At 34.6% G+C, this 19149-nt stretch overlaps 2 protein-coding genes across 6 annotated transcripts in view; one reads left to right on the top strand and one right to left on the bottom strand.

The window, feature by feature from the left end:
* Window positions 1–3510, top strand: part of LOC135204185 (uncharacterized) — a 56281-nt gene extending 52771 nt beyond the window's left edge. For all 5 annotated transcript variants that reach the window (XM_064234254.1, XM_064234253.1, XM_064234250.1 and 2 more), the window contains exon 18: window positions 1081–3510. In XM_064234254.1, the coding sequence (XP_064090324.1) occupies window positions 1081–1254 (174 nt within the window). In that variant the 3' untranslated portion in view covers window positions 1255–3510. The remainder of the gene's footprint in view (window positions 1–1080) is intronic.
* A 3952-nt stretch (window positions 3511–7462) lies between these two features.
* LOC135204184 (uncharacterized) overlaps window positions 7463–19149 on the bottom strand; it is a 43275-nt gene continuing 31588 nt past the window's right edge. The window contains exon 9 of the mRNA XM_064234249.1: window positions 7463–17314. Within this exon, the coding sequence (XP_064090319.1) occupies window positions 16305–17314 (1010 nt within the window). The 3' untranslated portion in view covers window positions 7463–16304. The remainder of the gene's footprint in view (window positions 17315–19149) is intronic.

The raw sequence follows: 19149 nt of genomic DNA, 5'->3' as shown, positions 1-19149 counted from the left end.
CAGACAAAGGAAGGAGGAGCTTCACAAAACCAACAGGTGGCCTTAAAACTAATTTATTAGCATCCATATTTACAATTATACAATTGAGTCAGGTTCAAAAGTTTACAATACAAAGATGAGTCACTAGAAGAAACGGCTAAAGCAAAAACCCAACACGTCCATAATAATCATGAAAAACTGTGTTAAAACACTTTACCCCTGTAAAGCCCTCACACCGAAATGTTAATGAAATATAACAAAAGCATACAGTATACAATAATGCTAAAGAGGCAATAAGACATTACAGTTATTGTGAGCTTTATCACAATGAACATGCTACCTCCAGTAATAAGAAATAACCATAAGAGGGTTAACCATACAAAACCACAACAAGGTTCACAAAAACAATCGCAACTGACCAAACCATGGAAATTACACCGGCCAGGTACCGTAGCAGAAACTATTGCAGAAATTATTGAAAATATCAACACAGGTAAGCTGCTGCCAACAAGGACTAAGTGCCACACACCAGATAAACTTGGGTGAGTTGTCGAGACAGCCACATGCTGCCAAGCGGGACAAATCCACACACAGACAAACTCCAGCGAGTTGCGAGGTATAATGCAACAAACGAATGTGGCCAAACATTGATGAGATTGCTTCAAAGGACATTGATCCAGAAAAAGTCGTCCATCCTAAACAGACTCGGGTAACCATATCTGCTGCTGCTACCCAACTGCTGACTTCTCGCTGCCCAATTACTGACTCTTAGCTACCACAATACTGACTGAAGACATCGGGCCCAGTGCGACAGATGTCAGCTCTCCTGCTAACGTGGCAAAAGAAAACCATTGGTGAAACCACCCTTAGAGGAGAGCAATCACAAAACAATTGTTCCAACAAAACTGCCCAAACGTGACACTGCATACCGTTTTAAGATGTAATACCTAAATCAGATGAAATACTCTGCCTTGATTTGATCAGATCATTGATTGGAAAGCCATTGAGCAGTAATTTGATAGCTTTCTTTTTATCATTGTGATTTCACATATAAACTTATGGTATTTTATTCCCAGTTATAATACAAATTTTTTTTTCCAGCCAAGTGTGAGTAAGGAGATAACAATCACCAAAGTGGGATCTCGCCCTACACGACGTAGTGGAGGCAGTAGTGTGGAGGTGATCAGTTTAGATGAATCTCCCAAGAAAGCTGACAAACGGACCAATAAGGACAATGCGGGAAATTCGGCCAAGAAAGTTAAAGCAAGTAGCTAATGCTTTGTGATGCCAGAGTGCAGTGCTCATTGTATGATGTGGACATGATATAATTTATAAAGGCAATACAGTATATTACTGTATATAAGGATGTTAATAGACCAGATTTTTGTGTAAATGAAAAGCTGGGACAATTACCTTCACTATTTGTGGAGCTGATGACAAAATATTGCACTACCGGTCAAGTGCAATTGACTCTATTGAGAAGTGTTGTGAAACCTGGGAAGTGCTGGCGTGGTAAATACAATTTGAAAAAATTATCTTTTTGTGTGTGTGTGTGTGTGTGTGCGCGCGCATGTAAATGTGTGTGTGGAGAGAGTGATGGTGGGTTGAAGCGGCCTTCAAATCGATGCTTCAGATTGTTTGCAAGGATAAATTTGCAGTACTCTAGTAGTACAAGTAATAACGTAATGTGTACTACTGGAGAGCGAGTTGATACAGACTAATTTATATCTCAAATTGGTCTGAAAAGTGAGTGGTGCTACTTCCTTATCTGTACATAAGCATCTACGAAAGGGGTAGTGACCAAAATATATTTTAGAAAGGATTTTGTGTTAACATGGTGGCATTTTTTGAGCTCAGATTTGCACATATTTTGTTTTGTTGAGCCTACATACTCATTAAGTCTACTTTGGCGGTTTCCAGGAATATACTGTATGTTTCCCACTAGAGTAAAAATTGTTTTAAATGCAAAAATCACAGTTGTGAATTTACTTGTGGAGAGTAGGCGATAGTGGTGTACCTCATCTTTGAACCAAAGTCTGCCGCACAAAGTACTGCATATTTATTGGTCTCACGGAATTAATAGTTTCAATGGTTACAAAAATTAGTAGATATAAAATATACAGGTTTTTTTTTTTCTTTTTTTAATTCAGTGACATTACTTTCTGCAAGATGTGCACATAATATCTTGCCCAATCATTGTGATAAAATGTCTAAAAATTTCAGTCTTTTGTTTAAGAATAGCTATGTTGTAAATATTTAGTTGAGGAGGCTTCAACTATTTAAAAGATTTATTTTAATGGAGTTTTGTCAAATTTTTCAGGAACAGAAAACACTTCAGATTTTATTTTCAGTATTGTTGTAAATCAGGAATGATTGACAGAACCTTTAACCTGTGTTATTTTAAAGGTTTCACTGTTTTAGTTTCAGTCTTTGGTAGTACTTTTCTATTCTGTTATCATTCCTTGGTGCCAATCTGAGTTAAGCAAATAAAAAGAAATATGAGATGAATAAGGGTATGTATATAATGACTTTCAAATAGTAATGCTAAACGTAGTCCTCTTAAAACAGTATCATACGTGGCTGCTTTACCTTACTGCTCAACCCAGTTTGATGAGTATGTGATCCCAACTGTGAATGTTTTTTTAAGCTTTTGTGTTTTGTTAGATAATTCCATGACATTGCAGGCATTTGGTAATGTCTTACAAGTTTATTTTTTTTAAATATAATTTCATTGGCTTTGTGATAAAACTTGACAAAATATTTGACAGGTTTAGGTGGATTTTATTGAAGGTTAATATTATGCCACAAAATTGCACAGTAAAGTAAGCATTACTACTAGAAAATTTCCAAATAATGAGAAATTATAAAATTTTTCTGAATATGGAGGCCATGGTAATTCACACATTAATTTTCTTGACAATTACCCAGAGCTATTAGAGTATGGGGTTAGATAATTGACAGGTTAACAAAATTTATCGATATTTGTTGACATTGGTAGTCATGATAGCCAGAAAATGTGATAAATAATCTGAGTAATAAATGTCCTGCAATTTCTTTTTCAAATGTCCTGCAATTTCATTATTTCTTTGTGATGTACATAGGCTCAAACATGCTGGTTTAGGATATAAAGTAGCTAAGGTAGTAGCCATGGTGATACAAAGGGGGCATTATAATAATAGCCTTGATGGATACCTGTGACCACCACCTTCTTGTAAGGAAGTCTTGACAAACTGAATGTTTTCAAGCATACATATTTTGAATGTTACACAAATAAATGTTAGTCACTAGTTACATACATTTTTCCTGAATAGTTGAAATTAAAGATGGCATGGCACAGTTCGAAAACCTTGTACATTGTGACTTTATGCTCCATTAAGACTTAGGTTATTAACTTTGTTTTCTGTACACAATGCAATGAATGTAATATGCTAGTAGCTTAAATTTTATTTAATTTTTCTGGATGAAAGTGTTAAATGTCGTAGTATATGAACACTTTTTTAGGTGTATTACACCAATAAAATATTATTTAGATGGGTTTTCTACTTAATCCTCTAATCTTTTTGTCAGCATATCAAATTCAAAAGTTTATTGCTAGGATGAGCTGATCTTGAGCAGACTTCACACGATTTCTTGATAGGAGCCTTAACATAATTTCTACAAACTTGAACAAGACTATCACTAAGGCCAAGAGATGACTGGACTTCCTTCAACATCAGAAACATGGCTATGGGCAGGAGAGTCATATACTTGGTCGGAAGCTGACACAGGACTATTCTGAGATGGTCCTAAGACTAATCTTGCAGGGAGTGGCGACTTAAGTCCTTATTCCTCTGTTTGATGGGAGGACTGATCAGACAAAGATTTAGATGAAGACAACAAGGAGAAAAGCTTTCTCAAGATGGTGCCTCAATCTTCCTCCTGTGTTACTTCTTGGCCAAGATCCTCCTCCAGTGCTCATGAGTCCAGGAACAACACTCAGAACAAGGATTAGTAACATTACATACATTAGCTCTTCATCTGCTGCCAGTTGAATGAGGGTCAGTCTCAAATAAGGCAAGAAAACAAAAGCAATGGTAGTTCCCAACCCCAGGACATTTTCTCTTGAGGCATAGTATTGGGTGGCTTAGATGAGTTTTGGGTTTGCATTTTCAAAAAATTTAAGGTGTTTTACTGGTATCCAGCCAGCACTAGAATAATTTATCTTTATGTTAAGACTGAAGGTTTATTAGGTATGAAAATACAAATTAAAAAATGTCATATTTTATAGGTGGAACACTTGACACAAAGTGGGCTGCGGCTGTCTGCTGACTAAAATAAAAAAACCAAGTGTCTAACACTGAGGCATACAAGTCACCTGTGACCTGAACTGGGTTAAGCTCACTGTTTAACTTCATGGCTCGGAGAGATTGGAACCACGTAAAAACACCATACAAACCAAACCAAACAAATTATAATTTAATTTACTTGAAGATTAATCTCCATTGACACCTTTTAATGGAGGTTTTAATACCCACCCAAAAACATGATGCATTAAAAAACTATTCATTGGATGAATCCAACTGGGTATGGGACGCATTTAGCAAAGGTGGAGAAATACATGAATCAGCATCACGATTAGCCAGAACCAAAGATGATGATGGCATTCATCTAAAGATTGCACCGTTTTCCTTCTCCTTTACTGACCTTTCTCATTAATTTTTTCCATTGTTCCACTGACCAAAAACGGCATACAGAACAAAGAGGTAAAAAGATCCATGATATCCAGATACCCACCCATACAAACCCACAGGAATCACACACGCTGAAATGCAGTAAGAAAAAATAATGGGCAAGCTCAACCAGCTTTAACAGGACAAGAGAGAAAACAAGTCCTCTCTTAAAGGCGGTATGAAAATAACTGATGGGATCACAAGATGCCAAAGGCATTGTGGGAGATCCCAAAGACATAATCAAGCACAGACACCAATAGTTCCTTGCGAACACAATTTTTATTAATTTTACCAGTTCTCCAGCTGGCATTAGAAAATTTATCCTGATGTTAAGAACTATGGTTTGTTTTGTTTATGAACAACATAAAAAAAAAACTCACAATGGAAGATTAAGACAATCTAAACAAAAGGTTTAACAAAGATGAATCACAATCTACACAAGCAGGAAACTTAACAAGGCATGAAAATAAGTGACATGCCAGAACATTTTTCATAGTAAGCAGCAACAAGAATCTAGAGGTTTTCATAAAATAAAAAGTTTAATAAAATCCATTAGATTTTTAAGTGACAGAAGATATTAGAGAGAAAATTTTGTATATGTAAACTAATTAGGTTGTGGCGTTTCACACTAACAAATCTACTTCAGGAGAGAAAGTTTATTTTAAAATGATCAAACATCTAGCACCGTATGTTAGGTAATTATTTTCATAAATTTATTACCAATAATAAATATCTTCTTTGATATGCAAAACGCCTATGATACCACATGGAAACACTGGTATAAAAACTTTTATAGGATAATAATATACATGGCCACTTGCCAATGTTCACTAAACTCTTACAGACTATATCTTTCTTGTGCAAAAAACTTTCCCAGTTGAAGATGTAGTTACGCAGGCAATTAGTAGTCGCCTACCATTATGAATAAAAATGCAACTACACAGTATCAAATATATATGCTGAAAGTATCAATAACTCCAGTAAAAATACTCATGGCCTTAACAGGTTTCCAGTTCATAAAAATGTGAAATGTATAAAATGAAGAGATTGGCTTAAAAGATCTAAGATTATCGTATACTACACACAAGTCCAATGGCACACTTCTTATGCATTGTCTTTGGCAGACACTTAAACTGGAAAGCCAAGATAACCTATATAAAGCCATAAGCAAAAATGCAATAAATCTGGGAAAAAGATTGACTTGCACAAAGTGACAACCCTGATATTGCTGCATAAAACAACTGTTATGTCTGCTCTAGACAATGAGCTTAGATTTCCAGTCGAGACCCTGATTCAACTTGGAAAAATCTGGATCCAAATCATTATGAGAAACTCGGAATATGCACTGAAGCTATTCCAGTTTTTCTAATCTGAGAGCAGTGAACCACCTGTATCACTTCATCATGACTTATTAACAATGTATACTGCTGTAAAAATACAAGTGATTCACCAACAAAAACCATTTTGATCTAAGAAATATAAATAATCATTAACCACCTTTCCCAATTAAGAGCCAATAGAATTAGTAAAAAAATATAAATATAAAATTTCCACCAATAATAAAACCTCTTCCATGCAATATGCATGTAGAATATGTAAGGCATCAAGGCTTGCACTATGCAATATATACAGTAAGGTCCAAATCTTCAACATAATATTAGATTTAAAGCCACATCACCCATCATATCAGCAATTTTCCTTGCCTAACAATGGCCCTGTTTCCACAACAGAATTATATGCAATAAGATATGCCATTAAAATGAATGAAGACATTCACTATTAAAGAAATTTGTAATTTTTAGCAATTAGTAATCTCGAGAGAAGCTCGGCAAAAAAAAAAAACATACGTATATGTAATATCTGCACAACCGATTAAATTTTCACTTCACGACTTATATGAAAAAGGGAAAGTTGTAGAAGTGCATTGGATTCTTGCCCAAGCGGGCATCAAACGAAATGGAACTGATAAATACTATGACGAGCACACAGGTACGGACAGTAACATATTAAAACTTTATCAAGCTCCAAAGTTGGAATAGAGATTTCATCAAATAAAAACCACACCATTGTAGTAATTCAGACCCATCCAAGAATTGGTCCCTTTCGTTTGACCATGGATATTTGATGAATAGTCATTTATTCCAATCCCTCTTTGAAGACTTTAGTGTAACACTAACTTCTTGGTCATAAAATGAAACTAAAATTTTGGAAACAAAGAAATTGTCAGAAATTCTGTTTTCAAAATTTTTTGCGTGCAAGTTCATAATAAAAAAATTAAAATATGGGTTTGGAAACAAATCAGTGATGTAGGAAAATCCATTTTCAATTTTGACAGTTGTATAATTTTTTTACAAATCGTAATAAACTTTAATATTCATAAAGACAAATTCTTCAGGCCAGCCCTGTGAGAAGCAAATAAATCACAGTAGTAAGTGGTCTAGTTAAACAACTTATTTGTCAACATGACACTCAATTAGCAAAGGTGTACAGAGACTCGAGGAACTAAAGTGCTGGGCTATTGTTAAATGTCTTTGTAAGGGTTAATTGTTATGCAATAGTCATCTTTCTGACATTGACAAAAAGTCCACTATCAACATTGGTAACATTTTCAACATAACACAAATGCAACCATTTACCTATGGAGAGCACTTCCTAAAGTTCACAATGATTTCCAAGTTCTTCTTTACTTGAAATGGTCAATTCTAGCCTAGTGACTATAAATTAATCCACTAATTGGTGGTACTGCCTGCCAGGGAAAAAATAAAAATCTTAAGTTTTCAACTCATTTTTATGAAAAAGGATAATGTAATACTATGACAAATATTATTTGGTAATAATTTGTGAATTACTGCACCCAATATATAAAACCATATTGTACACCACACTTAAAAGTAAGCTCAATAAAGACTGGGTAATTTTATATAATACTACATTTTCATGATTTATAATTAAGCATCTGATTTCTTATCTCTACACATGAAGCACCATCAATAAAAAATAAAAATAGATAAAGTGTAATTTACATCAAGAAAAAAGTAACAAAAATTTACATAAATATAAAAAAATAAATCCTACAAAATATACTTGGAACTCCTCAAGCATCTTTTTCATCATTTTAACACTTGAAGGCCACATTCCAAATGAAATAAAAATGGATACAACAGAATGGTTCTCCGTCATAAATATCACGGCTTCCTTAAGCAACATACTGTAAGATATATATATATAAAAAAAAGGATGACAATAACATAATCTAATAATAATTACAAAGGAACATCTATATGTTATTAAATAGTACAACAACTACAACTACCCACTTCAACTCTCATCAATCAACATTTTCAAGAAAATTATAGAAAAAGAAACCCCTATAGTAATTAACAGAATCTGTCACACTACCATTAACTGCTAAAAGTATGAGCATTTGTGTACAGTACTTTCATATGCATTTCCCATTCACAATATTATTTGGATTTTTCCATTTCCTAACAACTATTTTTGTGTCTTGCATTTGTACAAATGGCATAAAAGTATTTTTTAATAATTGTTCACTGTTACCAAGTGTCAAAGGTCTTAGCAACAGAAATTCTACAAATTGCATGAACAATGATGATTACTCAAATTCACTTCCATACAGAGATTCTTACATAGTTTTCAGTAGTTCTACAGTTCTTAAGTGCCTTCAAACTTCCTCTTCACATTCTGGCACAGCATGCTATTTGAAATAGCCCGTTGTTTTCCCCTGATTAGAAATGTAATATTTAAAGCACTGCAGAACTAATACATATATTATGATTCAATGAAAAATGGGTCAATTTGAAATTCTAATTAGTTTCTAATACACAAGAGCATTCGTACCACTTACATTTCACAAGGAAAAACAGGGGACTGTATTCATCGTAACAAGGCAGTGTTGTCATAAGTGTTTACTAATTCACAAAGTAGGCTGGACTGATTAAATTACCTTAGCTACTCCAAAGAACTGTTAAATATTGTATATCACAGAAATTGTGTATCACTAGCTGTCTAAATGAGTTGCATATAATCCATTATTTTTCTTTCCATTTTCAACAAATCTGCTTCCAAATATCACCACATAGAATTAGCATCCACAGTATTAATACAATGGAAGGTTCTGCAAAACCTCATACTGTTCTAATGTAAAGTTATGGTAACTGTGTCCCTCAAACTTACCTTACACACATACATACATGGAAAGAAGTAAAACAAATGTAACTAGAAGGTAGGTTAATTATAGTATGAAGTTCAACCCTAAATGCTCTGGACCTCTGATGGATACTTATCAATAACCAATCATCAGGAATTTGTCATGGAATGCAATCTAGAGAATTTTGGGAACAAACTGCCTTTTTAAGCCACGTCTGCAGCACAAGGCTAATATGTGACATGAACAAAGGATGAAAAAATGAGGTTAACATGAAAGACTGACCAAATAAAGGCCTCTTCCATATTAGGATAACCTTACCTTACTTTACATTATTAATATATATATACAAAATATACAGCAATATTGTTCATATTGTTTTTGGAAAGATCTAGCTTAGGTTCAGAACAGTATCCTCTGTTTCTGTATTTGTGAACAAAAGGCAAGAGCAAAAATACACTACTTTGTAGAATGGGTGGCTCATTTTCAAGTCAACTGGATACTGTTAGCTGCAAATAGTAATCAAAACTATTTCACATCATCACCAAAAAGTTTACTTAACTGTTGCTTCATCCAGTACAACTCTGCTAAATAAAATAAAATACAGAAGGCAGCTTTAATCTACAGGGAAAGTGCGAAAAAAACAATTAAGTTGCCAAAAGACTTCTCTTTTAAGTATTAATAGTCCAACATCTTGATAAAATGAAAACATTTACATGTGGAAAAGCAAGAATTCCATAGGTGGAGGTGAATAAGGGTGAAAAAAATCCTTACACAGAAGCCCATCAATTTGTTATATTTCTAGGAATATAAACCTTTCTGAATCAAGACATTCAACTGTGAAAGGGCTAGTGTTAAGTTCACAACATTGCAATAGAAACATTCTGAATTTAGGCAAGTTATTATCCCATTCATTAATGACATAGGAAAAGCATATTTTTGGCAGCTGCTGTGAGTCCTCAAAGGAGGTACTCTCTCATGGTCCCCCAAGGGCTTCATAAGACAGACCAACCAATTACAAAGAATTCTCTTTAAGTTGGTCTCAGCCAGAATAGTACTTGTTGGCAGTGATAGAATATACATGGCCCAGGACAGGAAAATAAAGGCTATACTACAGTCCAAGCTCAATGGTGGAAACATTGATAAGGCAATCATTTCATGGACTGTGCCTAGTAATAGGTAAGCGGAGGAATATTAAGACTAGAAATGCAAACCTAGATAATAAGGAAAGTAAAAAAAATAAAACTGATGACCACCAATAAGATACTATACAACCAAGAGGAGGGGTGGCAAGGCACTACTTTCATAGAAGAAAGGGAAGAAAAATGAAATGGGTAGAAGACTGTATCATATTGAGAACAAAACACTTGGGCAGTTTATAGTGTAATTACAATGAAGATGAGCCAAGGATAACTTGACAAAGAGCTGACAAGACCTGCAAAGAAGATAGACTACCAAGTACAGAAAAATAGTGTGTGGTACAAAGAAAAAAACCAAGGCACACTGAGACTATAATGTCAAGACTATCCATACATGTTCCAGGACCATGCGTAATCTTGGTATGTAAAGAAACCAAGAATGTATCTTATACCATGGAACACAAGTTAAGAAAAAAGCAACAAAACAAAAGTAAAAAGACTTCAAGACAAAAATAAGGCTATGATAAGCTGAAGTGGTAATATTATCCCTAATCCTGGGAGATTTAGCAAAACTGGAGAATTTGGATGCACAAACCATGAAAAAGGCTGACTCCAAAAAAGTGAACTGCTGGTCACACAAAAAGGTAACTAGGAATACAGTATACAGTAAAGGTCCCCAGTTAACAACGGAGATTCCGTTCCCAGCCAAAGCGCCGATAACTGAAAATAGTTAACCAAAACATCACAATAATTATGGTAATAAATGGCGTTGACGATGCCAAAAGCATCGATCAGAAAACAGCTAAATTCCATGGGTACTTTACAATTCTCTGAAAATGCCTAAAACTGCCTATTTTGATAGTTCAAACACCAGAAAACCCCTCTAAAATGCTAACACCTGCCTGTTTTAATACGTAGTTGTATCATGAAAATTTTTAGTCATGAAAATATGAAAATATATACTAATTACTGAATATTTCTCCATGAAAATTTCCACGAACAGGCGAATTTTCTGCAAATAATGTGGATATACGTTCCACAGAAAAATCTAAGATAAGTGAAGCCGTGAATCCAGAACCCCAAATAGGTGAGCTTATTCGCAATGAATTAGTTTTAATTAGTGTCATGGCTTGAAGGAAGTTTCTAGCGCTGTTCAGTTTTCTTTTTTCTGTATTTACTAATTGTAAAATGTATGTGTATTTGCTTCATAATGCAGTAGCTTATAAGGGTAAAGGTTTTTGGGTAAATTTTCAAAGGACTTATAAGGACTAGATTGTTTTTCAACTCAAGTCCTATGTTTTGTAATGAATTACCAGCTCAGTGCGAGGTATTACTGCTTAGGACAAAAATGACAAGGTTCTCATTATGAAGATAAAAAATTTCAACTACATTGCAGCAAAAATACTTGATACCACAATTTACACTGGAAAAACAGGTAAAATGCAAGATATGATCCTAGTCTTCTCTTGAAGTACTCTGTAATAATTAAATATTGAATATATCTTTCCTTAATACAAGAAATGTTCCTATTAAAACTGGAATAAAATAAAAATTTACTTATTTTATACTTACTTTACTTGAACCAATGCATTATAGATCCATGTAAATATTTTAAGATTCCCACTTTCAGTGTATTAATTATTTCTATATTTTCATCTTAAATGTGAAGACAACTACATGATATACACCTGTGCACAAACTATGGTGATATTGATGATAGTCAAGTAATATGTATACAGGGAAATTACACTCTTAATGTACAAAAACACCAAATTACAAAAAGGAGGAGAGAAAATACTACTGCAATTCATGGCTGAGTGAACTACCAGTTTCCTATTAAGGCTGAGTAAACTATGAGGTTTCTATTTTTAATAAAGAAGCTGCCTAATGCTGAGGTGTGCAGGGGATGGAAACAAATTTTAATGACCAAGATGGTCTGGTTTTGTGAAGAGAAGAGATTATTAATTGTAATATAAGATGTGAAAGAAGCATGACAGAGATCAGTAGGTAAAGCAAAGAAAAATGGAGGAAACCTAGATTGAATTCAGAATTTTGTGCAGAAAGAGCAAAAGTCATGATATGCCTCTCCCTGTAAGAAGCAAAGCTGATGTAAAAACACTAATTAAAAAGTTGAAAAATATCTGACATTGTCTGTCATACATTAAAGTTAAAACACTCTAATGTTATACCTTTACTGGCATGCAAGGTTTTTACTTACCTAATAAATCCATTGTTAGACCAATCAATGTCAGTTTTGTAAAAAAGTACAAACACTGAAAATAACTGGTTTTAGTATCATTACATAATATCAAAATACCTGTCATCCAAAGCTGCACTGTAAAGCACAACTTAAAATCAAATAAATTAATACAGCATTCACACTAAATTGTAACTATGGAGAGAGAGAGAGAGAGAGAGAGAGAGAGAGAGAGAGAGAGAGAGAGAGAGAGAGAGAGAGAGAGAGAGAGAGAGAGAGAGAGAAATTTGTAAACAAATATACTTAACAGGAATACCAGTCTACAAATGCCAACATACTTTTTAAATTAAACATGACATAAGAGTATACGTACTATAATTGAAGAGTAAAAAGCATCTTTACCATAAACTTCTCTATGAAAAGTTGAGTTATCAGAAAGCAACTACTCACTATAAAGGCCTAATATCATAGGTATTCCATTTAATCTTAGCATAATAAAAAATGGTGAATTGCATCTGAAGTATAATACATTATCAAAATAACATTTTAACAAAAGCAACCTCACTAACCTGTGTACATCACATCTATAACAATACTTTTTCTTTCTCAAGATTCACCAACTAAGGTGAAAAACTTAAATATAACAAACTAAAATGCTGATTCATAGATCTGAGACACTCCCAAGGTTACAGTGGTCTGTTTTATTATATTTTGATTTCACAATGGCAACAGAAATAATACGTACACACTCGGCACAAACCATTTTCGAAATTTCAAGTTTAATTTTTTACTAGTCTGCCATGCAGTCACATGAATTTAAGATGCTGTAAAATCTTTTAGCACTGATCAAATCCACAGTCATCACAAAGAAATGAGATGGGCCAATTGATGAGATGGAGAAATTACTTTACATGGATGGAAGACCAGATACGAGAGCACGTCACTCAGCCTAATGTCAACTTGGGCAAAAGCATGCACTCTTATTGAAGCCATTAATGAGCATGTCAGTGTTCTTAAGTATACATAGCTATTTAGTAAATATTTAAACTTTCCTTGTTAACAAAACTGTAGAAATCCATGACCTATATGGTTAAATATGATGTACATCTGGCTGTAAAAAACACAGAAATAATAGGTAGGTAACACTGAAAATGCCGACATGATACTATTCCATGTTTTGTTGGATTTTATATATTAATGTAACAATTTAAACCATCATGCACTCCAACTGACATCTGGAAACACTGAGCTGTATAAGGAACCTTTTGGAGACAGTGCCTTGCTGTAACAACAATCATGGCTTACAAGGCAGCATTGTTGGAACTCTTTGAGGACTCAGTGGTGCATTGTACAAACCTTTTCATATACAGTATAGTATTCAAATTGAGAATTATATTTTGTAACATCTGTGAGTGCTATTCATTGTTAATTAAGAACTTCAGTGGAATAAGTTGAAGATATTCAATAAAAAAGATAAAAATGTTAATTGTTGCTACTCAGACAACTATTCTGTTTTTATCTTTCAGTACATTACTCTATAAATTACACAAGATATTCAACACCATTATAAAATAGGCTTTGCGTTTATGATTTTGCTCAACTGTAAGACAATGTAAGTGTTCTGAGCATGTTTAACATAGCCCAGGCTTAAGTATAATTTATGTTGGGTTGTGTACATATTATAGTGCATTTTTTACTTATGATATTTTTGCCTTGCAATATGTTTACTGGAACATAATCCCACTATACCCTAGGAGGCATTTTTAATTAGCTAGTCAATTCTGTTTAATTTTAGCACTCAATGATGGAAGCCTAGATAATGCCTTCACACAACCGGCTAATATATATAAAAATATAAATAAACAAAATATTTTCCCTTGGGGTAAAGACAACATTGAACACCACTTTAAATTAAAGAATCACAGAACTCGTAATGAAAAAAAGGGAGACTTTCAAAGATAAGAATGAATGGAAAAAGCAAATGTTTAAATTACCTTTGCTACTACTGAATGTTTTTGCTGTTACATCACTCAAAATCCTTTTGAAATTAAATCTCATGATAGGTATTCACAATGTCAAAATTAAGCTATTTACAAATTACTGTAAAATGTTATGAAACAAAAAGTTCTTCTTCCATTTAGTTACATAAATCTTGTCGTTAATTAAAACTTCTAGATATGTGTCATCTAGCAACATTCAAGTAACAGTTGTCTGATCCAGTAACATGTTCATTATTAATCTACTGGGCAATTCTCTATTTCCTTTGCATATATGAAATTTAGTATACTGTAGATAATCATCCCACTGAAAAGTTTCTTGTTGAGAAAAAGAGACAGAGGACATGCATTTAAAACCGAGATGCAGCCAAGTGGAAATCAAGATTTTACTGTTGGTAGAATCTTGATTTCCACACAATATCTTTGAAAAGACATGAAAATGGCTAGCCTATATTGCTCTCTTAACCCTTACAAACTGAAATTGAATGGCATAATATAAGTTAGAAAGTAGAAAAACATAATTCCCTGAAGAACACAAATCACAATTTTTTAAAGTCAATTGTATTTTTCCTAACTATACAAACCTGAGGTCCTTTACATAAGGAATAGTAATTCCTTATGTAAAGGAACGAGGGTTTGTATAATGTGTCGGAACAAATCACAGTTTTTGAAAGTCAATTGTATTTTTCCTAACTATACAAACCTGAGGTCCTTTACATAAGGAATTACTATTCCTCATGTAAAGGACCGAGGGTTTGTATAACGTGTCGGAACAAACGACTTTAATAAAATAGCCTCATCACCTTGCTGTTGCATACATTAAAGCTGGCCTATCCACAATGCAAAATTTTACTAGCAATACTTGAGGCTTCATGACAATTTTGCTGAAGTAACCAGAAAAATTTTCCCGATAATGAAAATGTACCCTTACTTTTTAAACACCACAATGTTTTCCTTTGCATAAACTTCTAAGTAAACCTCTTCTTTTAAATAATCCAGTTTCTTGAAGATAAACTTCAGTGACAAAAATACATTTATCGAATAAAAATGACAATATGATTTCTAAAATATTTTAGATGAGTTACAGTGAAATCATGTTGTAGGCCCTATTAAACTCGGTGGGATCTAGAATGTTTAGGCCATTTCAGAGAAACTACATTGAATATCCAGTTTAGATGAGAAAGTTTTTTTTTCTAATACAAAGTGTCAAGATTACGATGGTAGACTTTGTAACAGTAATTCACAACCTCATAGCACAAAAGCCTCTGTTTAGTGACATGAATCGTTAGGCTCAAATTGTATGTAGTCAACACACCTTTTTGAAATACAGTACTAAGTATGTGTTAAAATTCCCTGCATACAATTACAAGTTGCTTATCCAAATGTTACTTTATTGTATTTTTTGCAGTGCTATTTAGAAATTTTGAGTAAAGCTCATCCACATATACCTGAACTATACAAGATGAAGTAGCCTTTGAAGTCCACAGGATTAAAAGCATAATTTTAAGAAACCTGGTAAAATTAAGTTATTTTACTTATAACATAAAAATATTAAGCCAAATATTTTCCTTTATATGCTAAGATATCAAAACACTATCCCAGTTTGCAAAATACAAGAATTTACTTATCTCAGAAGGAAGGGGGAGGGCAAAAGGAGCCAGTCACAGATTACCAAAGCAAGAAGAATAATGAAAGGCTACCAATGACAATAACTCTCACCATTAATGGATGAGGTCCACCTAAAACTATACCTCTATAGATTTGCCTCAGCTACATTATATTAATGAAAGAAAAGTCTTGTCTTATGAAAGCCATAAAAGTGAAGTTCACAGCTCCTTGCTCCTTGACAAAATATTACAACTTTACACTATAGTACTTTACAGTACTAAACAGAACAAAGACAAAAATAACTATGTGCCAGTATAAATACTTAACAGGAATGCAGTATAAAAAAAAAAACAAGCTTCAAAACCAATATTGTTTTACAATACAAATATACGTACATTGGTTGAAGTACACATCAATAATTAAACCTAAACTAGTTCCTTCCAGAATACTGTAATTTATATACAAAATTTTGCATTTTTATAGATTCACAGTTCTACGCTACTGAGCGAGTTATAAACTGTTGTCCTGAAACTGTTCAAAGACTATTCTTCCCTCAAATGGCCACATTCCTAGTTCAAGAAATGTTTTTCTAACATTTCCATTAAAAATTCTATTTCTTATGGTGCTAATAATAAATGGGGCGAAATTCTCTTCCATGAGTGATTGTGATAAATTGGCTGTGCACCACTCCCTCACAATTTTTCCCCAGTTACTAATGAAATAATGGACTACTATCTTCTCAGCAGGACTAATGACAGATGACATGGCTCTGGGTACTAAGAGAAGATGAAGACCATGAGGCACAAAGTTTTGACACATCTCTGTTAATGGGACACTGGAAACATACTCACTTGTAAAGAGGGCTACAGGTTTTTGAACCTCATGAGATTCAAGCCATGGCATAAAGACATCACTAACAAATTCCGATATACAGTCACTATATAACCATCCATTTGCTGATGAACCTATCACCCACTCATTTCCACCTGAAGTGTTTTTGAGGGAAGCAAAAAGTTTCTCTGGGATTACCATACGCGGGAATATTATAATCCCAGGCCCAATCTGTCCCTCAGCATTAAAAGTAAACAAGACAGAAACAGTATCTTTTTCATTTGAGCAAATTTTACTACTAGCAAACATCTTGTGATATTTGATCTGCCTTGTCTGTCTATCAAGGAAAAAGTTGAGCTCTTGCATGTAAAAAATTCTACCATCATGAGCACTACAAAATGGTAACATTTCACCTTTAACCTTGTTAATCCATAATGCCACCTCATTTTTTGCAGGAGATGACAATTGCTGTTTTTTGGCTTTACTGTGGAACAGATGTCCATAAGAAACACTAAACTCCTCATACCACTTTTGAAGATCATCTTCCCAATTCCATTTATTTCGATAACCTTCAACTTCCATGAGCTGTACTGCAGTGTCCTTTACATTATCACTTGAAGATGGTAATCCAATTTCTAACAGCCTACATAGCAGAGGCTCTATCTTGGCCAGGTGTTCACGCAAGTTTCCTAGGAAATAGACGTGGAATATGCACAGATCAATTCAGTCACTTTAATGACATTATATATATATATAACACTGGTTTTTATGCAATCACATATACATGCCTATATCCATGTTTAAAATATTCACAGGTTCACCCCAGATCTTAGGGGATGTTCCAACCAATTCCATTACTTTTCCTGAATAATGAATGAGAGGCAGGAAGAATTAAGGACCAGGAAGGACCCTAATTGTATGAACAATGGGTTTGTATGGAAAAAATTTAAGAATTTTTTACACACAAAAAAAATCTTCACTGGACCACATATTGCCTATTTCTAAGGACTTAGAAATCACATTCCTATTACCAGGGATTTGAGAATCCCTTTTACGTATGGGATTATGTACTTTACCATGTGTAAAAACCAAGGATTTGTATAGGTGTAAGAACAACCAAAGTTGAGTAGGAACAAATATACTAAAATTCCTATCCTACCTGTATGAAGTCAAAGTACCGTGGATGAACACTGTCGTAAAAGAATATCACTCATTCAACGACTGTCATAAGGGTTTCAGAGAACAATCCAGTTCATTCAGATGTGGTTGTTACCGGAAAAGGAAATTGGATGCTCTAGGAAATTGCTGTCAAAGTCGCCTTGGATGAACACTGTTTCACTCAGACGTGATTGCAAACTCTCAGATGTGAGCAGAGTACAGCTGCTGCTCACAGCTCCCACATCTTAAAACACCCATGAGGGTAAGCAAGACATACCCACTATTCAAATGAACATGGGTGGATGCAGCCCTCCAGACATTCACGGGAAACCCACCAATGACCCTCAAACACCATTGATGCCATTCGTCCGACCATGGAGGTAGAATCGCTCTCAGAAGGGGAATCTCATTCACCAGGGGACTCGTCTTAAAAGGTGGAGTAGAGACACAACCCCCAAGAGCTGTGTAGATGTTGATGATCTTGATCGCAACTTCATGAACTGGGAGGTGGGGGGAAGGGGGGGTGGGGGGGGGGTGCTGTTATAGATGTCCCACGGATGTCAGCCAACAGTCCACGTAATCGTGATGGTGAACAATCTCTAAAGAGCGGTTCATCCACTATGAAACCTGCACATGAACAGGGGAAGAAAATTCTTAGTAGAGCTGTCTTGTTCTTCTCTAAACCTCCACATGAACATGGATGAGGGTGTGGCCAAAGCAGTGCCCTGCCGTGGCAACATTTTTAAGCAGGAATGTGAAGGAATGAAGAAGCATCTATATACTTGACACTCACTCAGGCGAAACAGAGGAAACCCCAAGCCTATGTCCATAGACTGGGGAAGAAAAAAAACAGCAAAAGCAATCAAAGGGTTATATCTCGGTCATGCAACAACTGCATAAAGGACCTGCTAGTGCAACATCTGCATAGAAGGGCATTTTCATCTTTGCAGAGCGAATCTTTGCTAAGGATGAACAGAAAACTGAAAAAAAAAAATCTTTCTAAGGATGAGTGGAAAACTGCAGAGAGAGAGAGAGAGAGAGAGAGAGAGAGAGAGAGAGAGAGAGAGAGAGAGAGAGAGAGAGAGAGAGTGTCATGGCTGTGCAACATTGTGGCAAAGGCAAGGCTACATCTGCCTACCACAGGCCTCTTCTCCTCTTCCTTGTACAACGTGAAGCAAGAAAACAAGGCCATGCAACATTGCACAGCCATAATTTCTTCCTTCATCCGAGAGCGTATCTTCAGCTTAGGACGTCTGGAAACTGCAGCAGCATCACTGAAAATGGTAACCAGGAACTGTTCTTGAAAGAAAATGTAAGGAAAAGAAGTGCAGGAATGATGGATGATGCAGTGGCCATTGAGGCTATG

This window comes from Macrobrachium nipponense, chromosome 44 (assembly GCF_015104395.2).
Source record: "Macrobrachium nipponense isolate FS-2020 chromosome 44, ASM1510439v2, whole genome shotgun sequence".
In the NCBI taxonomy this organism is placed as follows: Eukaryota; Metazoa; Arthropoda; class Malacostraca; order Decapoda; family Palaemonidae; genus Macrobrachium; species Macrobrachium nipponense.
The sequence above is the reverse complement of the archived record's forward strand: the minus strand, read 5'-3'. Positions and strand labels throughout refer to the sequence as shown.